Source organism: Saccostrea echinata, unplaced genomic scaffold (assembly GCF_033153115.1).
Source record: "Saccostrea echinata isolate AGI-Se365-2 ecotype Australia unplaced genomic scaffold, CSIRO_AGI_Sech_v1 ptg000001l, whole genome shotgun sequence".
Classification (NCBI taxonomy): domain Eukaryota; kingdom Metazoa; phylum Mollusca; class Bivalvia; order Ostreida; family Ostreidae; genus Saccostrea; species Saccostrea echinata.
Window position 1 is genome coordinate 5,072,398 of NW_026889750.1, and position 25,129 is coordinate 5,097,526.

The 25,129-nt window shown below is 33.3% G+C and overlaps 1 protein-coding gene across 2 annotated transcripts; it reads right to left on the reverse strand.

The window, feature by feature from the left end:
• Positions 1 to 6,887: 6,887 nt before the first annotated feature.
• On the reverse strand, positions 6,888 to 24,322 carry LOC133183858 (G patch domain-containing protein 8-like). 2 transcript variants are annotated; one of them, XM_061318764.1, is made up of 8 exons: positions 24,241 to 24,321; positions 21,280 to 21,407; positions 19,446 to 19,565; positions 18,822 to 18,841; positions 12,139 to 12,206; positions 11,441 to 11,569; positions 11,280 to 11,341; positions 6,888 to 11,191 (listed from the first exon to the last, which is right to left on the reverse strand). In XM_061318764.1, the coding sequence occupies exons 4-8, from the start codon at positions 18,823 to 18,825 to the stop codon at positions 7,645 to 7,647; spliced, it is 3,810 nt and encodes a 1,269-aa protein (XP_061174748.1). In that variant the 5' UTR covers positions 18,826 to 18,841; positions 19,446 to 19,565; positions 21,280 to 21,407; positions 24,241 to 24,321; the 3' UTR covers positions 6,888 to 7,644. The 2 variants fall into 2 exon arrangements, with proteins under 2 accessions (XP_061174748.1, XP_061174743.1); XM_061318759.1 differs by lacking the exon at positions 18,822 to 18,841 and having other exon boundaries at positions 24,241 to 24,322.
• Between the last annotated feature and the right edge of the window lie 807 nt (positions 24,323 to 25,129).

Sequence of the window (25,129 nt, forward strand, 5' to 3'; positions counted from 1 at the left end):
TCATCAAAGAACAGTTACTTTTGCTTTTTTTTTTTTTTTTATTGAAAGACTGATATGGATATATGCGAAACATCCCGAGGAAAATTGGAGTGTCGAGTGAAGTTCTTTAATTGCAAGCTAATTCATTTTGCTTTTAAATAAAAATATAACTGTCCTACAATACATTGCATTGTAATGCTTGATGTTCTGTCTAATTAAAACGTACTTGGTCAATTTTTATTATTAGGCAAAACAGTGAAAAAAATATGAACTTTCTTGTTTGACTGATGAGTGAATATTTAGAGCCTCAAACAAAGCGCCGATGGTTTTGTAGAACAATCAAAGACGCTTTTCAATACTGCTTAGCAGTACTTGTTTAGTGAGATAAGCTCACACTAAGTCCTTTACATGCGACATTACCCGTAACCGTTATTTACTCTGACTTTAACACATGGTCATTTGTGAATGTCTCTCTAACGTCTTATATATAGTATACAAGCCTGGTACTCGTTAGCATTGCTTAAACATTTACATAATATAAAACAGAAATCAATGATCGTTTTATCTACGTTGTTCAAAGGGACATCATTTGAGTTATCGAACTTCGAAACAAAACTTACATTATGCAAATTTCCAAATAAACATTCAATCACAAGGACAAATTGTATATAAAAACTGTCTTTGGAGGGTGGATGTTGGGGAATATTTCTAATATATTGACAAGTAAAATAATTGTGCTTGTTTAAATACAAGTAGAATTGCACCATACTGCACTCTGCTGCAATACAATGCGATACATTGTGATGCCTGCCAAATTGTCCAATCAAAACTAACTTAGTCATTTTTTTTTCTTGATTGAATTAATTTAAAAATTTATTGAATACACACATTTTTTTTCCATTTTATGCTTTGAAAAACAGGTTTCAAAAACAGACTAGAGAGCATTTCTTTTATTCTCATATTCTTAAATATTTGTTTTCTTTGATATGAATCAAAATTAACAATCAGTAATTAAGTGGAAGGACTTTCGCTAAGTTACGTGTTACTGTTTTTTTTTTTTTTTAATCGAATGACTAGTTTGAGTATGCATAAAAGATCCAGAAGAAATGAACACTCCCTTTTGACTGATGAGTGGAATTTTTTGATTGCAAGAGAATTTATACTGTTTACATTAATAAGAATTTAACTGCATTTTATTGCACTGCACTACAATGCAATGTCATTCAATAAAATGAAGTCCATTTTTTTTTTTACATTGTGATATTGAAAATAAGATGTAAATTAACACATTTTCTAATATATTTTTCTTTTTAAAAAAAAGCTTTGAAAAACAGACTGGATAGAATATTTTCATTCACATTTTCTTATAATATGATTGTTCTCTTTCATACGAATCTAAATTAACAATGCAGTAATAATGTCGAAGGATTTTTCGACAGTTTTTTTTTTATTGCTGTTTATTATTTTATGCTACACCTACTTTGGGTATATAAAAGATTGAAAAAGAGTGAAATCTCGTGTTTGACTGATGAGTGTAAATTTTGAGAGTGATGCAGATAAGCACCAGGAAGGATAAACAAAATATATTTTGTTAACAGTACTTAGAGCTAAGTTCTCATCAAAGAACAGTTACTTTTGCTGATTTCTTTACTGAAAGACATATGGATATATGCGAAACATCCCGAGGAAAATTGGAGTGTCGAGTGAAGTTCTTTAATTGCAAGCTAATTCATTTTGCTTTTAAATAAAAATATAACTGTCCTACAATATATTGCATTGTAATGCTTGATGCTCTGTCTAATTAAAACATACTTGGTCAATTTTTATTATTAGGCAAAACAGTGAAAAAAAATATAAACTTTCCTGTTTGACTGATGAGTGAATATTTAGAGCCTCAAACAAAGCGCCGATGGCTTTGAAGAACAATCAAGGACGCTTTTCAATACTGCTTAGCAGCACTTGTTTAGTGAGATAAGCTCACACGGAAGGATAAACAGAATATATTCTGATAACAGTAAACTTTATATGAAGAATGGTCATCATTTATCTTTTTCGGTTTAAGTCCACATCGTTTATGAATTTCCTGCATGTAGATCGCCTGTTTCACAAATCCTAAGAATTCAATATTGAACACAAGTTGCTTGTCACAAAACCCACTAAATTACCAAAGTTACTATGATTATGGCCTTCAACCCGACTTTGACCCACTTCCCAAAATATATCCTTTCCTGTTGATTTTTACTGTGGAAGGCACGTCACTGATATTTTGCTAGTATATATTTTCTTGTCAAATAGATTTTTTAAGATAAAAAGAAACATAACATATTGTAGATTTTCTAATGTCTTTCTTGGTAGGTATATGTTGGACTTACACTTTTTAAAGAAATCAGTTTTGCCCTTTATTCTTTTCATGACAAAAGATACGACTTCATTGAGCAAATATAGTTCCTGACGCAAGATATTGACCTTCTGGAATGTTTTATGTTATTTTACTAGAACCGGAAACCTTTGGGCATTGATATTTTGCAAGCATACTGCTTGTCACTACCACTAACTTCATGACCTTGAACTTGACTTTTGAATATGACATACATACTTGAAAATGTCAGTTTTATCCCAATATACGAGGGCTGTTCGGAAATTATTGAGACATTGTGTATATTCTTCTTTCTAATGAACGTTTTTCGGTGAAAATTTGCATATACGTTTGACAAACTCTAAGAAGTAATAAAAACAAGAAATATTTTAAAAATATTTTATTTCATCTTTTCAATGGAATATTAATGTGTCAGTGGTAGGGGTACCCGGCGCAGTCACGAAATCGGATATTGAAAATATGTAACACCAACGTTAAAACTCCCAGTGGATACGTAGTAAGAGGGAAAATAATTCAAATTATGTATATAATATTTCAATTTAACTTTGACTTCATTTTGTGCAAGTTTGTTAGAATTTCGATCAGAAATACGGAGATCATTAAAATATTTACGCGCGGTATAGCTATCTGATAACGACGACAAAACGGATTTTGACGTCAAGGCGGAGCAGCGATCATACCTAAAATTTTGTGTAGCGGTATTGAGAACTCTTGTCCAGACTAAACGACCTGCTAAAACAATAACAATGCAATAAAACAAGTCTAAGGGTTTTTTGTTTCATTGGTATATATCATTTTCTTACAAATAATTCAACCAGAGTAAAAATAAAAGCCCCGGACGACCATCAATTATTACGGACTAAATAACGTTGACCCGCGTTGCATAACTCGGTACTGCATGATGCTAAGTCAACCTGTATTTGACACTTTTTGTATATTTTACACTGGGGTAGCAACAACATTGTTTTTTTTTTCTGTTTTTTGTTGTTGTTTTTTTTTTTAAGAATCGATTAAGAATTATAAGACACAGTTTGATTTTTGAAATGTTATATGTAATGATAGAGGAAGTAGATTGAATGCTTTCTGGTCATTTCACAGTGAGAATATATCGGCTGACCTGACGTTAAAATGACGTAGCGATGCTGCTCCAGGTCAATAGACATATGCTTGTTTATAATTTCACCGGAACTTATTTAATTATCCTATAAATTAGAAAGAAGATGGGTGAACAAGGCGTGCAGAATGCCTATAGCTTCAGATATTTAAAAAATCATTCAATTTGTTAATTAAGTATTTAAAGTAAAGTTCTCATTATTGAAAGGATGACTGCACTTAACGCCTGTTTTTGGGTCTTTTTCGGTTGCTTCTGTTGCTTTTATATCTAAACCTTGTTTCACTTTTGTATCTTTATGAAAGAATCCTGTCAATTTGGAACCAAATTTTAATCTTAAAATGATTTTAGACTGTGATACAATAAAATGATTCAATGTTTTTTGTCCTTACTGCTTTCCAAATATAGTGAATTTACACTTACCTGCCCTTGATTGAACATTAGATATGCATGAGAGGTGGAGCTAACATTGTAAGAATGGGTCTAAAATTAGACTTGATAAATAACAATGACATGTTTGGAAAAAAGAACGTGATCACTCTTTCCAATCTCCTTCTCCATTCTGTATGGCAAAAATACACTTCTGACTAAGGTTTCAAAACGAAATTAACAATATGAGCACGTCAATGTAATTAAAGCAGATTTTATATCAATGCCAGATGACTTGACGTGTTCGAACACAATGTCCTAGTTAGCACAAAACATGCTACCTTACAAGTCACGTGACGGAATTTAGTATTCACAAAGTTATCTGGGGTAAGAAATCACGTGGTGAATTATAATATTCAACATGTCACAATCCTTGGTCACAACACAGAGAGCGGATGTAAGAAGAAGCCGTTTTTTCTCTTTTTCACCATGAGCGCATGTTTGTCTATTAATCTCCTTTTGACACATTATTATTTATGCAAATATACAACTACTGTTAAACGTAGAACAATAGACAAACATGCGCTGACTATGTATAAAGTCAGTAAAAAAGTGGGCGTCCTCATTATCGAACGGAGATACAAGAAATTGTGATGACCCCTGCCTTTGAAACAGATTCGAAATTCGTAAATACACACTTTTATTAAACGTAATTACATAAAGTTGTAGATTGGATGTTGACCATTCTTACAATGAAAAGAAATATGCTTGTTTTGAAAGTTTATTTTGTCGCAAATTTCGCATGTCCTTAAGTGCAGTCATCCTTTATGAAATTATGATCAACAAAACTTTTCTGAGAAAAAAGTATTCTTTTATTAAAAAAAAAATAAAATAGTATTCGTGGGATTCGAACCCCTAACTATAAAATTCCGGAGTATCGTATTGCTTTGAGACTAACACGCTAACCACTACGCTACACAGCTCCTGATGAAAAGTGGCATTTAAATCATGTTTGTGATATGACCCTTGACTTAATGGACTTCGAGTATTTCTCGGAAAGATGCAAATGCTTTGTCATAAAAGTGTACTTTTAAGGTATAGTGGGTCTTCGCTCCATGTTTTTGTAAACCAAAAAATGCTTATTTTTATGCAAACTTTTAGGGTTAACTTTCAAAAAAATGGAGCGAAGACCCACTCATATCGAAAAATTCAGTTAAAGTATGAGAAAATGATCATTTTTGTCCTCTTTAGTGTGTGTGTGCTACTTCGTAGGCAAATAATTTTAGCTTTTGTGAGATTTTGGTAAATTGTAGAGATTTTATATAAAGTATCCTTTAATGTTAGATGAAATATCAAAGAAAATTTTGATATAATCGAGATTTTATTTTTCACTTCATGTTTGTCGCACTATAAGCACTTCGCCCGGCTTGTTCACCCATCTTCTTTGTACATTTGTTTTATTTGTTCTTTAAAAAACGTTGACGAATTTTTATGAATTTATCTCTGTCCTTTGTGGAGTAAAAGTATTTGTCTCAATAATTTTCGAACAGCCCTCGTATTTTTCAATGGCAAACGTTTTATCGAAAATGCTTAATGCTCGTCACCAGAGTACTGTCATAGAGTTTTGTACAAATATAAAACGATAATAAAATCACTTGTATAATCAATATTTTCCAGTGTTGGGTTTTTTTTTGTTTTTTGTTTTTTTTTTTTTGCTCAAACCTAAGTAAGAAAAAAACATGGAATACACCCAGGGCACAAAATTACGTGTAGTTTTTTTGTCAATATCTTTAAATGCCTTCGATTAAAATATGCAGGCACGTAGCATCATGGGGCGTGCCCCCCCCCCCCCCACTTTTTCCCAAACATAACATTTTACTATTGAAAATGTTCATTGAAAGCCCCCCCCCTTTTTGTTGCAACATAGTGAAATAAGGTAGTGTATGAATAAAGTTTGGTACTAAAAGAAGTGTCAAGCTCCCTCCGAAATTGTGTGGAGGTTTTTGATAAAACTAGAAAGTGCAAAATAAATGCATAAACTGAGAAATTTGAAACAAAAAAACCCAAAAAACAAAACGCACCTCGACCACCTTTTAGTCACTTCGATAAAATACATCCCTCATACACAGTGTAGAAAGTACAAGGTGACAGTATCTAGGTATTATTAACCTCCACTTGTATGTATATATCCTTGTTTTGTAATATTTGTATAGAGGCTAAACTTTTCCTTAAGACTTTCTTTAGTTTATTGACCACTTTGCTCTGATTATGGCCTTTGACATACATATCAAATTAAAATAGATGAATAAGCACTTTCTCTGGTAGTCAGATTAAAGCTCCAAATCACAGGGTTTTGAGACAGAGCAAAAACAGGTATGTGTATCGATCCCTTGACTGTATATGCCAACTCCTAATAATCTGTACTTCTGTAGTAGTTTCGGCTATGTATGAATCGTGGATGGGTAGCTCAGTGGTTAGAGCACCTTAGTAATACAGTACTCCCGGGTTCGATTCCTGGTCCAGCCATCTATCTTTTCATACTACACTTCCAAACCAACAAACTATCTTGTACCAAGTCTTTTTACTCAATATCGAAACAAAACAGTGTGCGATGGGATTGTCATTATTTCTTAAAGATCACATAGATGAACCTTCCAAATTCTGATGTGGAATACCAAGTATCTGGATTACTCTAAATAACTGTAAGCAGTTGACTTCCTTTCGATGAAGGTCAGTTAGAACCGAGGCCACCCTGCCCCCCTCTAAATATTTTCGCAAGTATACACTTTACTATAGAAAACATAGAAAATTCACAGTTGTGTTCCCTCAACAAATACATTATCTAGATAACAACTCATGATCAATTACGGTTATGGCCCCTCAAGAACGTCTGATAAACTTTTTTTTTTCTTTTTCTTTCTTTTTGCAGTTAACCCCCCCCCCCCCAATCAGTAATTCCTTCCTATGGACTTGAAATTTTGTTCTAATATAAATGCTTTTTAGGACGATCCAAATCGTTCCACTTAGCTTTGTATAAAGGACACAGCTACATTTTGGTGTACTTGTTTTATTCCATGTTTCTCTTGCTTTGAGCAACATTGATGTTGTAACAAGGCATTAACAAAATAAACATAAAAAAAATTGTGTTCCTTTCAAAAGAATGTTATTACCATACATGCTAATATTATATCCCTATCAATCAATAAAATATCATTCACACATCTTTCAACGAACACATCATGCTAGGAAAATAAGAATGTTTCATCCAAAAACATAAAAACAGCTTTTGACAAAAAACCCTTTTTTCATTTTACTAAGCATTAACATATATATGTGCCTAAAGAGCCTTTTGTTAATGAACATGAATATTTCCCCATCAAATTATATTGTTTTATAAAACTAAGCAGCAAAAACATTCAGTTCATCTTTAAACAAATCTTGGTGATAAACATAAATACACTGTATAAACATTAAAATTGTAGCACTGTCTGGACACACACACATACATACATGAATCACCAGAACACCACAATATAAACTGATATGAAATGTTTTTTGTGAAACACAATATGTATCACATAAAAGCACACATCTCCATGTCCAAGTTGCATAAAAATGTCTGACTAGGCATCAACTGCAATGCTTCTCAACATATACATGTATTTAAATACAATTTCATATATTCACAGTATTTTGCATAAATGGGACATTCATCAAAGCAATGATCAGAAAATCACAATGTCATGTTCCATATACATGTATTATGATTAATACTAAACTTGGCACTGGGTCACTGAGTTAGTCTCTATTACTGCCTTACAATACTTGGCAGTAAAAGTCGGTTCCCAACTATTACAGGTCCTGTTGCATGTTGCAGTCCTCCAGAAAGCACATGGGGTGTAGCTGCATGAAGCTGAGCAGCAGCAAGTTGCTGCTGAGCTAACAAAGGATGCTGAATGAGTGTTGGTTGTGCGAGTCCAACATGAACACCTCCTAAGGGCATCTGTGCTTGTAAAGCAGATGGCAAGTGAGCGGGCTGGGCCCCAGCAGCAGCTGCTGCAGCTAGAGCTGTTATGGATGAAGAGGCTGCTGGGTGGGCAAAAACTGGAGCTCCAGAAAACAGAGGATGACCAGCTTGTGAAAGACTTATACCAGATGCTTGAGAAAGGGCAATTGTTTGTCCTAAAGCATTTTGTCCAAGAGTCACACCCTGTGGTAATGCCACTCCTTGTGGTAATGTCATTCCCTGGGGTAATGCCATTCCCTGCTGTAAAAGAACATGCTGTGGGTGCCCAGCTTGGATTAGCTGTGGGGCCAGTGTTAGTCCTCCAACGCCTGCCATCTGTGGTTGTGCTATAAGAATTGTTGGTTGAGCAAGTGAAAGTGATGGAGATGGTACAGCCACTAAACCTTGTGCTAGTTCTTCTGAAATTGCATCCTCAGATCCGTCTACATCTTCCTCCTCCTTTTTGGGTTCCTCTTCCTCAGACTCGGAAGATTCACTAAAAGGTTCACCAGCCTCTATTTTCTTTTGTCTCCTCATTTGTTTGTTGGCATGTTTCTGAGCCTGCTCCTGGAGACGTTTATATTGCTCTGCCTGCTCAGGAGGTATAACAATGGACGGATTGGGAGCAATTTCTTCGACTGGTTTTTCTTCCTCCTTAGGAGGTTCTGGAGGTGGTGGTGTTGAAGATTTTGGTGGTGGAAGTGGAGGATGTCCATAACCTGGAGGTGGCCTCATTGGTGGATATCTTGGTCCATGGTAGCCATCATGCATTGGGCCCATTCTTGGTGGCCCGTATCTCATGTCATGATGTGGTGGTCTTCTAGGTCCATATGGCCCCATGGGCCCCATTCGAGGAGGTCCATATCTCATATCATGAGGAGGTGGATACCTCATGTTTGGATGCATCGGTCCTGGCATTCTATCACGAGGTCCATAAGGCATTGCATACTGAGGAATAGGCATGCCATAGGGTCCTATCTCCTGCTGCTGCTGCTGCTGTGATGGGGGAGGAGGGGGTGGATTTGCAGATGCAGTAGACGTTTTTGTTGTGTCTGCTGTAGGTAAAGGAATGTCATTGAAGTCAGTACCCTCAGGCACATTTTTGTTTTCTTTTTCAGCTTGCTTACTTGCTTCAATGCCTTTCTTCACTAAGTCTGAGTGTTGCTGTTTTTTGTCCTGGATTTTCTTTACAAGATTTTCTGCAGGTTTATCTTCATCATTAAAATTTGGCAAGGGAATATCAAGAGGATCCTCTTGTTTGGCTTTTTCTACGTCACTACTGCGTATTCTATAATGTTTCTTGGGACTTTCTGTGTCTGATGAATGAGAATGCCTTGATGAATGACTGTAAGTGCGAGAACGATGCCGAGATCTTGAGCGTCTGTATGACCTTGATCGTGACCTTGAATAACTAGAACTTCTACTTCTGCTTCTTGTATAGGATCTATAAGATCTCGATCTTGAACGTGATCGTGAACTTGAATATGACCTTGATGAACGGGATCTTGATCTACTGTAATCAGAGTAACTGCTGTATGAAGAACTAGAGTGGTGTCTTCGTCTAGATCTGGACCTTGTTCTTGACCTAGAGTAGGATCTAGAGTGTCTGGAGTCATAGGAAGATGAACTATAGGACCGTCTGCTTCTGCTTCTTGACCTTGAATAACTTCCAGAAGATGACCTGTGACTCCTACTGGAGTGACTGTGACTTCTTGATCTGCTGCGGGAATCCATACTGGAATATCTGCTTCTTGATCTCTTACTCTTTTCCGACTTTCTTGATTTCCTTTCCTGAACAACCGTCTCTTTCAAAGTATCAGGTACACTTTTCTTCAACACAGTCTTATTTACCGTTTTATTTTGTGATTTCTTCTTCTCTGCAACCTTTTCCTGTTGTTCTGTTTCACTCTCACTTGTATCCCACTTGGACTTTGGGTTGTTGGGTACCTTAGCTTCAAACATATCCTCCATTTTGCTCCAGGTATCCTCTGTAACGTTATCCGGCTCTGGCATTTGTTTCGGGGTTACCTTTTGTTTCTTAGCTGCAATCACAGGTGTAGCATTAGCACTGGACTCACTGGTCTGACGCTTCCTCTGAGAAGATAAGCTTTTCCTTTCAGACCCACTTCCTGGATCTTTCTTGATCTTTTTAGCTGCTATTGGTTCCTTTGCTGCAGCTGGAGAGCTTTTACTTTTATCTAATGGAGACTGTTTTATGCTTTTTACTGGAGAGTCATCAGATGTCATTTCATCTGTGTCGTGCTTACGTTTCTTTTCACTTTTTACAGTTTGCTTCTGTGTTTCTTTCACTATTTTCTTATCCACGTTATTTTCATCACCACTACCAGATTTCACACTTCCTTTACGTTTCACCCTTTTTGGTTTTTCAACTTCTGCCACTTTCTCCTCATCTGATGAATCACTTTCCTCTTTTATCTTTTTCTCTTTCTCTTTGTTACCTTCTTCATCATCATGATGTGATTTCTTTTTCTTCTTCTTTGACTTCTTGGTTTTCTTTCTCTTCTTGTGCTTGGACTTTTTACTTTTGCTGTCTTCCAAATCAGAATCAATACTGTCTTCAACATCACCCACTTCAGCCTCCGAGTCATGGCCTTTATCATTACTGTCTACCCCCTCAGTTATTTTCTCATTTTTGCTCTTCCCTTCTGCCTTTTCATCCTGGTCTTTAGAGCTTTTATGCTTCTTCTTTCTCTTCTTTTTCTTCTTTGATTTCTTTCCATTTTCTTTACTGCCAGATTCTTTTTCTTCTTTCTCATTGACATTTTCCTTTGATTCATTAAGGTGTTTACTTTTCTTTTTCTTGCGCTTTTTCTTGTGCTTGCTATGACTACGTCTGGAAGACCCTGCCTTCTCCTCTTTCTCTTTTTCCTCTTGATCTTCTTCCATCTTCTCTCCATCTCCCCTCTCATCCACTGAAGATTCAGTCTTAACGGCCTGCAATGCTGTAATGTCATTTTTAAATTTCTCCATTGATGCAGGTTTTCCGGACAATAACTCACTGAAGTCAAAGGAAAGGGGGTTACAGCTGAAACTAATGCGAGGTTCAGTGGTGGTGACCTTCACCATTTCAGTGGGCCAATCCAATTCTGTAATTTCATCCTTACTCATCACTTTTAAAAAATTTTCCATCAAAACTGGTCTGAATGAATTAATTTCTCTTGGTTCCTCTGGTTTTGCCTGCTCTTTGGGAGATGGTGTGCTATTGCTGTTCCTGGACTCCTCTTCACCGTTGACCTCTTCTTCCTTCTCCTCTGGAAATGCTGCAGAAGATCCAACTTTACTTCCCATTTTCTTAAAAGAAAAGGAAACTGCAGCAGAATTCTTCTCCCTGAAAGGTTAAAATGAAGAGTAAAGCAACCCTCATTGAAAAAAAATTGCAGTACATTCTGAATGAGAATAAAACAAATAAAACCCACTTTTCTAGGTCATTTTCAACCTCTAGGGTGGTTTCGTCCTTCCCTCTGACTTCATCTTGTTTCTATAAAAGAAGTTCATCAAAAGATCACTTTGCTGTCCAAACACATGAAAGCAAGAAGGAAACAGGCTCCTGGAAAATCTTTAATGTTATTCTTCATACCTTAGCTCCACTTTTAAGTGGTTGCTCCACCTCAAATATGGGCGAGTTTCCACCACTGGGCTTGGCATCTGTCTTTTCCACTGGTTTGCTGACGTCTAATCGTCCCACTGTGATCCGTCTGCGTTTTTCCTGTACAATTAAAAATATATTTACCTTTTTTGCTCATGAAAAAATACGAAATCATGGCACTTGAATTCATATTTGCTAACCAAATGTTTCTGGGCCACTCCACTCCTCATTAAGAAACTGAACTTGATTTCAACAGCTTCTTTAATAAATACACTAGTAATAGATAACAGTACGAGTTGAGGCCTTCTTGTTTCTTTTTTAGAAAAGAGTAGAAGCTCTCTGAAAGTCATTCATGATAGACATTCACTTAAGCATTTGATATGTATTTAATTTCCCTTTTTTCAATTTCCAGGGGTCTATGTTTTATGCCCTGTTTCAAGATTAGTATTGTTTGTAGGTTTTTCAAGATTGATCACTGTTCATTATCTTCACCTACTTCATTTACCATGCTTACTACCATATATCATGAATTTTTAACCAACATATAATTGACTGAAATTGCTTAAATTTAGTTGTGTTAATAAAAAATTCACTTTTAGGGGAAAAAATGCTAAATTTGCCAGTTGCTAAAATAACCCATTATATGGTTATTTTGTTAAACTGAAGATCACAACATTAGAATTCCTCACCTCTTTCAATGGAGCACTTGGCTGTGATTCAGACTTGACTGTAATTTTACTTTTAACATCAGATTTTCCTGTTAAAGATAGAAATCAAAGCAGTTAGAGTCAGCCCAAAACAACAAAATTCCTGGTCATTAAAATAATAAATTATGGCTGGTATATAAAATAGCAACCCTATATTGCAGGCAGGAGGTACTACACAGCAACTATCATCTAAATACATCAAAAAACTCTTTTAATTTCAAACAGGAAAGGAATAGGAATACAGATTATATGTACATATATATAAAATATATGTCTGTGGAGTGTTACCTTTGTGAAGAAAAAAAACAATTAAACAGATAATCGTTATCTGATATTTTGGCTACAAATCCATAACCATGGTTACCACCGAAAGCCGATAATGCCAAATTGTGACAGATTTGAAAATGGTGTTAAAAAGAGAAACATACACACTTGCTAACAACCCTTTCAACCATCTGTTGTTGGAACATTTACCATTTAAGTCTAACAAGAAAAACAATTAAAGTTTCTACTATAACATGCATTACAATTTTTTCTTCTGAATTGAAGACTTCTTTTGGCACAGAGCGTTAGCAAGGTTTCTGTAATTATGCCTAAATGATGCCCTACAGTCATGCAGATTCAAGATCTCCCATATATAAGCCACTACTTCAAACAAGGGGGAAATTAGTAGGCCAAATATTACAGACAAAATCCACATCGGAGGGCCTCTCTTGATTACAAGTCATATTAAAAGACATGTTACATGTCACAAGCAGATATGTATACCAATAATGTTCATGGTGTAACAATGAACTATATCAACTCAAAATTTCATTTGGTACATAAATCCTTATTTAATTCTTAAAATTATTTACCTAAAGCTACTGTAAAAGAAAAGAGCTTAAATTTTAAAAATTAAGTTAACTGCATGTAATTGTCCATTAGAACACCATGAAATTTGTAAGTGAATGAAGTGAAACATGTTTTGAATTCTTCAAAATATAAAAATAAATCAATGAAATAAATAAATGGAAAAATATGAATGAAACAAAATTCTGGAAGTGGATAAAGCACACTTGCAAATAGAACAAAACATGTTTCAGAGGTGGATTGGTGGGGGGTTTGTACAAAATTTTAAAGATCCACTTCATTTTTCAGGAGTGACAGCATTACAAAATTTAACTTTGAGTTCAAATAAGTTTGCATGTTCAACTGAATTTAATCAGTATTAGTAAAAGTGCATTCAAATTAAAAAATGAAAGTGGGTCACTTTAAAACTGAAAGTGAAAGTGGATCTCTGCTGGATGCAGCAAGACAAGTGTATGAAACAATGAAAAAGTAACACCACTACATACACAAAAGCATGGATGGTAAATCCTGTTAACAAAATAAATCAGTCTAGCAAAATACAGGCAGAATTCACGATTACATTATGTAAGAGGTTACATTTCAAATTGAGATCTTTACTTCTTTGATTGTATTTATAATGAAACATTAACAAGTATTAAAATTGAAAATTTCATCTGCTGAGAATTTAAGAATATATAGAGCAAATCCTGGATTTCACCAACAACAATTATATTACAATGTCTATATAGTCACATTATAAAGGTACTAAAGAGAGAGAAAACTTGTAAAGACAGAGGTTACCACAAGTCCTAAATATTGTCCACTGGAAAATTAACAAACAAGATCAACTTATGTTCCCCAAGAAAAGTTTATACTTGAGCTAGAATATTTAAATTCTTTAAATTTGCTGATAAATTATAACAAAATAAAGATGTTTACTTTTCAAGAGATAAAAAACTTAAACAATTATTTATAAGCATTATTAGTGCAAACAACCCAGGTCGGCTGAGTGTTTGATTCTGTGAACTAAATATAGTGTCAAAACCGTGAATGACTAGGTTACCAACATTCACTAGTTTGGTTTAGCAAGTGTAAAATGCTTCATGATTATCTTTGCATTTTATAGACAGCACACACAAGAAGTCATTTCATTAGAGTTATTACTGATCCAGTGTAAGTATTAATCATATAATATACAAAAGTACAAAATCTAAACTAGATAAATGAAAAAGAGGAAAAAACAGCCAAAGTCTTCACCTTAGATTGATCATGCACTTTTTTTGATTGTTAAAAAATAAGACAGAAAAGAAAACTACACACATATGACCGTTCTCACATGGTCAGGAAAACTCTGCAATGGTATATTAGATTTCATATATCTGTGTTTTGTTTCAGTCTCTGCATGCACTAAATTTTACACAGTCTACAATCCTAGTACAATATATGCCATACACAATATATGCAAAGCCCAAATTAGTACATATAGTAATAACACGACTAAGTAGTTCTGTGAAGCCAAAGAAATGTGTATTTTGCACGTTTTTATCACATCTTTTTTAAAGAATCAGTATTAATAAACAAAATCAAAATATTTATATTTTCTGGTCCATCCATTTAAAAACAGATAAGGCATGGTGTCCAAAAATGATTGCAAATGTAATTCATATTTTTAACAATTAAGTGTAAGTTTTGTGCATTTTGCTTAATTCTAAAAATATAGGATTACACATTTAACAACCTCCTTAGCATTTAAGCTATAGAAATGTGCAAATATCAATATGTACTGTGCAAACAAACTCCAGTTAGTATTATGCTTTCTATAATAGCAATCACGTAACAGTCTGATCTTCTCAATTTTAATTCTTTTACTTTAAAATGAATCTGACTGAACTTTTAAGTTTTATACATGTATAAATTATTATTTGTAAGCTTCAGTATAATTTATTTCTGACTAACTTTAAAATGTTTAGTGCATTACAAATATGAACAAAAAACTAAAAAATCACGCCAGTTTGCCTCCACATATAATTCTATTAAAGAAACTTTAACAAGCACATGGTAAGCATGAACATGGGTATGTAATGGTAACGAATGTCTCTCCACTTATTAAACCACAGCATGCTGTAATAAGCAACAACATAACAGTGCATTTTACCCACAGTGAGCAGGAGTTATTTCCCCCTGTTTATAACAAAACACTTTGTATAGTTACTTGGTTTTGAAAAAAAAAAAAAAATCAGTACACATTCATTGAAGTTCATCTCTAAAGCTTAATATCATTTTAAAAAGAATATTTCAAACTGACATGAACATTTCTTTTATATTGAAAAATTATCAAGCAATTTGCTTTGTTTGTTTAGAAGCTTATCATAACTGAGAATATTATATTTCTGTAACAATGTCAATGCAAATTCAACTAGTTTCAGTCACCTTACAATACACATGCAAACAAACGTGGGGGGGAAATTAAGTGGGTATAAATGTGTATAAAAGCAAACTCCATGAAGAGTAAAAAAATCTCCACGATAACCAGTCTGATTCTCTGTGAGTTTTGTATAAGAAGCCTACAGAATCCTTTGATAAATAGTGCTTTTGTAACTTTTAATGATGAAAATGTTAAAAACATTGAGGAGAGAGAGAAAGAGAGAGAGAAAGGATGACCAAAACCACACAGTTAGTAAAAAATGTTTTGGTTACGTTACTCTAACTACCATAAGATTACTGTCCATACACTGTTGCTTTTTTTTTTTTTACCCACAAAACATCAAGAAATATCTATGTAGAAAAAGAGAAAATGATTGACATTTATTCATGAATTCCCATCAGTTTCTGCATTATATCTGAATATCTGGGAGCACAGTGGCATATCTAGTTAATATTGACATAAAGTTAAAAGCTGAATGCTTTGTCCGTTTATCAATAATTTATCAATATTGGTAGTATAAGCAAACATTACTTCTAATAAATGTTTTTATTGTTAGAGCATTCTCTGTTTATCTTATATGCTTTTAAAGAAATTTTAAGGCATTGACAAGAAAAGGTTTTTCAAAAAAAATTGAGGAAAGGATAAATTGTAAAAATCACGTACATTGTGATTATGTACAAAGAAACGGGGTTAGAATGACTATGTCTTCCAATTCTCTACAGTCAGTTGTGATAATAATAATTAAGATAAATGTTTTGTGTTCTTAAATTCTGTCAATGGTGCTCTTTGCAAGCATAAAATGAAGCCAAGGTGGTGATTACATATTTGAAAATGCACACCTGAAGTACACAATCATACAATGGATTAGTTGCTTCTATTCTATGTCAAAGCACAGAACACCAACACTTATCTTGTAGAATTTTTCTAAAATGTTCCCACAAATCAAGAAAACGCAATAATCAAATTCTTTCTAAAATTTTTAATGTTCTTAGTTGTCAATGAAAGAGAAACTTATAAATAATTCACTTTGCTTTTTAACAATGTTATAATCTTATTGCATTGGTGTTTGCTTTGGACATAAAAAGATTTAGGAAATGTGAGAAAATTTCTATGTACTTGCATACATGAAGGTGTTTTTCTGCTTTTTTGTAATGCAAGTAAGTACCTGTATTTTTTTGTCAATGAAGACATGATAATGCAATACATGTAATATATATAAGTATATGTATATATACAAAAAGGACAATTAAAAAAAAAAAACTAAATATATAGACAACGACCAAACCCTGCGCACGCACATAAGACAACTAGCAGAGATTATAAGATAGCAGAAAAAAAAGATGTTTGGGTGTTAGAAATATAAACACTTGATGTGAAGATGTTAAGAGCTGACCTGTGTATTCTAAGTCTGGCCTAGTTAGAGGGTATCACATATAAAGAATACAAACAAATGATTTACCAATCATAATTATCTGTAAACTCGCCACAAAATAGGTCACATTGTTAATACATCATTCAACAATTCAGGTATCCAATTTTTTTTTCTCATTTTTTCAATAAAAGCAAGTGAAACATACATATTACAAGTAAAAACAAAACTTTTTTTTTTTAATTGTGTTTTAAGTTGGAGCATTGGAAAGCAATTTATTGCTCGATATCCCTAAAAACATACAATAAAATGAAAAAAAAAAGTTCCTCTTTATTTGGTATAAAAACCATACTGTAACATTCGTTACTCTGTAATATATATACTCATTGTTACAAAGAAACACCCATGATATCTGCAATCCATTCATTTTGTATCAATAACATTTTTTTGGTCATTCAACAATCATGATAAAAAAAAACTTTTTGAACCTCAAAGATTTGCCATATATGAAAACAGCATTGATCCCGACACAGATGATTGCTCAACAGAGTGCATGACGCTTAATAGGAGCCTGTAAATTATCACTGAAACAATGCAGCATGCTAGCACGTATCACAGTTCCCAATACCCATGCAGCCGCTCTCTTCCAAGTAAAGGGGGCGGCACTACACGAATACACACTTACAGAAAATTGCATCCTCCCAATATTATCATTAACATGTATTAGATATGACCCAAGGCAAGTAGATGTTACAAATAGGAAGAACAAAACACTACCTTTGTGTGTATATATATATTCTAAGAAGTCTATATATAAATAAATAATCATAGGTCTATAGAAATTTTCTGAAAGCCATAAAATTGAATCCAATCAAATTTTGATGAAAATTACTTCTTTTTTTCCCCCCGTTTTGGTAAAGAGGTCTTGATTTCTAGTCCATTATTAATGAGATCAAATATGGTATGAAAGAAAAATTCTTTTTAGTATTAAAAAAATGAAAACATCTTCCACACTTGTCAGTAAAAAAAAACAACTGTATAATAAAAGAGTTCTCGTACTACAAACCAAAGGCACGCAATATATAATATATATGTATATTTAATTGAATACTTAAATGTTGTCTCAGCATTGGTAATTTGTATAATACAGAAGGCAATATTGTGAGGAGAATATACTATACCTGGTTGGTGCTTACATTGTCACCGACCTTGAATGCAGACAAATATGGAACAGATTAGAAATTCTTATATGCTTACAGATACCTATCTGTATACACCATAATACAAAATACATATACATGTTCTAATCTATACAGTAGGTGTAATTTAGAATTTCTTGAGTAAATTCTGCCCAACCCTTACAGCCCGCCCATACAACTAAGAGATTAAATATCATTCTCATCTCCAACACTTACTCCCAAATTAAAACATTTTCTCCACAAAAAAAAATTAAATATATTTTGATAAATAATATGTTTACCTGTTATCCTCATTACTCCAAATATTATCTTAACTGAAAATCAAATCATATATGTAAGTTTGGACATTAAAAAAAAGTTTATTTTTTCCATTTCATGATAATATCTTCATTATTTTAATTCTTTCTTCAAGAGTTATATTGATAATTAATGTGAAAAAAAAAACTTTCAATTTAACCCAAAAAAAATTAATGGAAAAAAGAGAAATTTAATAATTAAAGAACAAAAGCATGCAACATCAAACCTTGTATAAATAACCAGGGAATAACTCCATTTACAAAATACTATCATCATCACATCTTGTGATGAGAACACTTTCTCTAGTTTGTCTATAGTTACTGGTGCATAGAGGTGAATTAAGATGAAAAAAGCAAAAAAAAGTGAATGAAAAGGTAAAAACACATTTCTGTTGAGCAATCAATGATGAACGACAAAGACCCAAGCAATCAAATGAACTAAACCCCCTTTTTGACATCGTCCCCATATATGGCTTCTTTAGTCCACAAAAAGTGTCTTGGTTGCAAATATCATCTAGGTGAAACCTATATAATCTGGTACTTACTCATCCAGGATCAAACGAGTCTAAAGTGTAGGTACAATGAAGTTATGTTAGAGTTTGATCTCATTTTGGATTATGCATATGTTCATATAAATAAACAGAGAAACTGTCATATGCATTTTTTCTTTTAAACAGAGAAAATGACTCCTTTCCCTATTCTACTACACACACAATCATTTCTCTGTTTAAATGCATAAAAATGACCATACCTAAAATGCCCTCATCTGAAAATAAACTCCATACAAACCATTCATACAAATGTTTTTTTTTTAATTCAATAACAAAAATCCCTGAATACATGAACTGTCTGTCCTTTTAATCCCCCCAGTTGCTCATTTGATTTGTATTGCAGTGGTGAGTTCTCCTGTTTAGAGGGCAATTGAAACTTTATATTCATAGGGGAGCTTCTAAAAGTTGGGACCAATCAATGGAAATTCCCACTAATAACAACATTCACTAATCGTAAATCAAAAGCCCACAAAATGAGAGATTGTTCCACTGTCAATCATTCAAATCAACAACCACAGAGAGAAAAACGGAAATATCGACAGACAGTCCAGTTACGTTGATTTCCAGCCATTTTAGGCCTAAAAAGCGAAAAGTTGAATGAAGGGAAAATCTTGATACCTGAGTTAACTTTTGCAGTTGTCTCCCCTACTTTGTTCCCGTCACTGTTGCTGGACTGGGCAGGAACTGGCCTTGTCACCATAGACTTCATCATTGTTTTCTTTGTCATCAATCAAAGTCCTGCAAAAAGACACAAAACATGATAAAATAAAATACTTCCCAAGTAGATCTATATAATCTTAATCAATATGTATGAAAATAGTTAAAAAGTCCCAAAAGACTAATTGCTAACATCACCCAACCCAAGAGATAAATCTAATGTCCTCTCATTAACAGTTTTCTCGCTGACTAGACACAATGTAAATGACAGTGGCCTGGCTCCGAGTATCTCTGGAGATTTTTGTACAGAGTCAGGGAACCCCTCTCAATAGCAATATGTAAAACATACTGTACTATTCAATCTCCACTCTCCCATCAGTCAATAAATTCTCAGCACATTATGCTATGTTCTGGTGTTTCCAGTTTTTGACAAGGCAAAACTATCGGTTTATAGAAAATATTTTACTCTTTTGGTGTTTATGACATATCACAAATCATTCTGCTAAAAAAAAGTATCTAATTACTTCTTTTTTACAGTGTTTTTCAAGTGTACAAGCTCATGCCCTTTGTGTATGCTATTGTTATTTTAAAACCTGTGTTATTTTTTTTTAAGGAAAACTCTTTATAGAATATGTCATCTGAACAAAAGGAAGTATAAGAGAAATTGTCCTTTTATTATATCAAGGAAGTAAAAAAAATGTTTCCCAAACAAAAAATTTAGATACAAGATTAATGGACTTATACAGTGCAAACTTTGTTCTCTTCATTTCTAATTGAGCTAATTAACATCAAATTTGGTAAGACAAAGAAGACAAGTTACATCATAAATTTTTCACTTTTTCCAATTAAGTAATGCTTAATTACAAAGCCTTTCCAGAGGTGATGGGAACAAGATCTCTTGTCAAGCCAGACACCCAGTAACGAGACAGGCCGTGTTAATATGCTTCTCTCTCAGCTCATTACACAGGTGTCATAAGAAAAACACCAAGAAAAAAATGCAAAAAACATGATAAATGAAAAATATCTTTTCTCCCAATTTCACATTAAAGCCATGCAGTACACACCTCTATAATAAATTGGTGTTTAGATATAAATGCAGTGAATTTTTTTTTTTACGCAAAAGAAAAAAAAATGTCAACCTATAATAGTGAAAAAGTATACAGGTTTTTTTTCACACAATACCTGAAGAGAAATAGCTACTTCACAGCCTAGTGCACAGCTGCAAAAGTAATTTCCCAGGAAATAATTTCAATTATTCATAAGTAAAACAGTTGGAACTTCTTTTATTCTCTACCTGGGCATGCACAGAATTCTCCAGGTTGATTCATTTTACACATCAATTTATCTTTAATCGACATCTTCAATTTCAATCAACTCTTCTTGTAATATATCCCAACAGCTTCAAAGCCCCATGGTAATGGATTCATTATCTGGATTAACAAACTTCCCGTGAAAACTTTCATTCCCAATGCTTGTGCAAACTTGTTCATCCATGTCTGCACTTTGTGTTAAATATTTACCACGTAGTGCACTTAAGAAAAATTTGTCTCAACCCCTGTGTATTGTTACTTACCTTCCAAGATGTTGAATCTAAGTGACAATTTTTTTCCTTATAATGTAAATTTATTATTTCCTTTCCATACACACAAGAATTCACAATCAAACATCAAATATAAATGACTGTAAATATTTAACAAAGAATTGATGGCAAATATCTCTTTAATGTCTGAGATCTGTTTACTTAGGTATAACATTTATCAGATATACTTTAAATAAAATGAAACACATACAGTACCTGGTGAATACAAATTAACAGGCTGGAATCAATACCACCACCACTATCTTTCAAGAGTTGAGATCCGCTCCTGACTTATTTTGGCCGAGCAGAAAAACACTATGTAGGCTTCAAATTATCAACGCCACCTGTTGCAAAATTGAAAAGATAATGAAATGTCAACTCCATCCATTGTCCACACAACTATAACCTTAAGTTCTTCACTCCAATACAATCATCTCCTCTGCCTGAAGCATTGATTCAGGAAGTCGTGTCCCAGCCTGGATTGATTTTTATAATTTTTCCATACAACAGAGAAAAAAAAAGGAGACCAACACTTGCCAGGATTCTATGCTCACGATCACACACTTTTATATGCACATTGACATATAGATTTAATACACTAGAGGACACGATAGACTGATTATATGACAGTGATGCAATAAAAGTGGTATTGAAGATTTTCAAAGTGTATTAATAATATGCCATTTCACTCCAAACATGAATGACACAGCCTTGGAATAGGACATAACTAAGTCATTATAGTTGCCTGTAGCTGTAACCATAAGGAAGAGGCGGGCAGGACCTTTTCCTGATTATAGGGTGGGAGAACAAACAGAGGATTCTGTACTGAGACTGAGATTATTTATTTATTTTAAAATCCTTTTTTAACCTGCTTGAAAAGTGTTTTTCTTTCAAACTTTAGAGGAAGGGGAAAAAAAAAGATCAAACATTAGGATTTCGTCCTTGCGAAGTTTATTATTTTTAAATCCAAAAAATATTTTCAATGCATCTGCAAGTCATTCTTTTAAAAAAACAAATCTATAAGAATTACGATTCATTACTGCTTGAATATGTAAAAGCAGATGTTTAGATCATAAATACATCTCTAGGTCTTAAAATAAAACATAAAGCATATTTTCATACAGAATATGTCCTAAAAAATATTCTCCACTGCTTAAACATACAAATAAAAGTACTAAATCTGCATTCAATCAATCAAGAAAATTCTACTCATATGTTTAATAAAACAACTAAACCTTCAACTCAAGGCAAAATTTATTTTCCCTCTCTAAATCTTAAGATCATTAACAAACAAAGCTGATCGAGACTTCACTGACCTGTCAAGTTGGCCAGTTGGCAGGAAACTAACAAGACCCATGTACATGTAAATATTTCCCCACACATTTCAGATATCGTCTACATACACTTGTTCTAAAGGTTATCTCCTTATACCCTTTGTCTGTTTGGCTTACTGACAACAGACCTACAGCTGGTAAACCAAGAATATGTTACCGTGAACTGGCTAAGTAATGTCTAATTAACACTGTCATAAATAATATTTAATTAAACACACACACTCTCCAAAGAATATAGTAACAAATACACAAACATATGTGCCAGCAGAACTAATTAGCAATGGGATGCTATCCAAACTTATTCTCCATCTAGTCCCACGAGAAGGGGTAAACCGGGTTTTATTTGAAAAGACTCTTTGATTTCATATTCTTCCTGCCATCACAAGTCATTCATTAGTTCAAAACCAAGACAACCCAGCACATTAATGAAGGGTCAACCAAGCAAGGAAAAAGACAATGGCTACCATCTGTGTTTTCAACCAATATTTCACATTGTCTGCAAACCCATGTAATAACAACCATCAATCAATACTATTGATTCTGGAAATGATATTTTCTTTTCAAACTCTAACAACACTATTCATATTTAATGACATGCACTGGACATTTATCTTTATATTCCTGCTTAATTTGCATTTATACAAGTATTCGGTAGGGTCAAGTTTCAAATTCAATAAATCTCCAATTTCTCTTTATGCATTATTTAATGCACATGTAATTGAAGGGTTCAACTTGATACCATTAGATCAGAACACCAGTGTTATTAAGTAATCCTTATTGGAATCACAAGCTTTCGTATTGCAATGAAATAGACATTGAAGTCTAGGTGTGGAATGTGGATCTTGGGAATTCAAATCAAGGATTTCTGCTCTGAGAATATATGGCCATTAATTTTGTTTTTCACCACTGTAATACTGAAGATAAGTATACATCTTCAAATATATTTCATTCTAAAATCAAACAAGTATGCACTTAAAATTATATGTTTCAATGATGCAAATGTATATTCACATTAATACAACAGTCCACCACTAAGACATATTCTTTTAACAAATTTCTAATATTTTTAATTAGGACTACATGGCTTATATCTAATTTCTTTACTCACTCAATACATTTTTCAATATAAACAAATAATATAAGAAAGAAAATCATATAAAATGTCAGTGATCACAAACATAATCGAGCATCTATAAATGTTGTCAGGAAACACTGATCCTCAAGTCTCAAGGCTACTGGTGGTATCTAAAATCAGTGTGCAAAATACACTGATCACGATAATCCTGCTGATGTGGAAAAACTAAGGATTTGTTTGCTCTTGTCAAGAAAATTATACTCCATCAATTAAAGATACATTTATCAAATAAATACATTTAAAAGAAGTTAATCAAAAGCAGTCATTCTGTGATTAACTGATTTTTAACATACATGGAATCTGTTATTTGTCTAATTGTGTCCACTTTGCCACAATAATAATCATGAAAATCAATGACATAAAATAAATAATTAAGTGTACTGAAATCTACAACATTTTGGCTAGTACAAACTTGTCTAATATTGTTATGTAAACTTTGTGTTTATCTCTAAGAACATTAAGCTGTATCTTTCTTTGCAAGAGAGAGAATTTTTTTTTTTTAAGTTCTGAAGACTATAATGTATGCCTTTGCACTTTAATTTTTAGAGGCACTGTAATCTCCTCTCACATACTTTGTGACAAACTGGTCCAATTTAGCAGGCTTTTATCTTTGGAGAGTGCAATTTTATTTCAAGCACATAATATATTATCTAACTTCCTGAATGTTCCAACAAGTCTAATTCAACTCAGCTAACATGCAAATATTACCTTATATTTCTGAAATGTCCAGAAAAAGTGCCTTTATTTTTCTTTCACTCAGTATTCTTGTCTGTATAAGTTTATCCAAGCGAGATCTTGTTATTTCAAAATTATCTTCATCTGCATGATCTGTAATGAATGTTTTCACTTTATTTACATGTACAATGCATTTTCATAGTATAGCCCTAGGTTTTATAATATTCATTCATTTAAATGTAAAAAATATTTAATTAGATCATTAAGTAAGAAGTATACACTACATGCTCCACTTTCTTATTATGTCTAATGACATATAAACACTGTTAACAAAGAAAGACATTACTAGTAAATGTTTTAAACCTGAATGCTGTCTTATTTTGTACTGAAACAAGATACATGTGTATGTAGGTATAACGCTTCCTGCTTGGTTTCCTTGTAAAGTTAAATTCAACAGGACATTTTTCCATTGTTGTGTTTCCTGCCTAGCACTCGCCCAATGTTGATAAAAGTAAACATGTCCCTGTGCACATAAGCACATAAACTGAACTCATTATACGTGTACAAACAAGTCACTAACACAGAGCCTAATATTATGGGCCAATAACAAGACCGTTATTACAGTTTTACTGCATAAATGATAATTAACTTCCTGTCCTATTTGGTATAATAAATACTCTTTTTTGAAGGGGATATACTCTAATGATCAGTCCCAAAGTTTTATGGACAAAATAAAAGTCTGATAATCAATAATAATTCCCCACTTAAAATTGTAAATAAATAAAGCATACACAAGTTTTATGTCCAGGAAGTAAAGCTGACGACAGGTGATTTAAAGCAAAATTATGTCAAAAATGATAAAAGGTTCAGGGAAACAGGTTTCATTTAAAGCAATACCATAATGCAACAACAGGAAAATTGA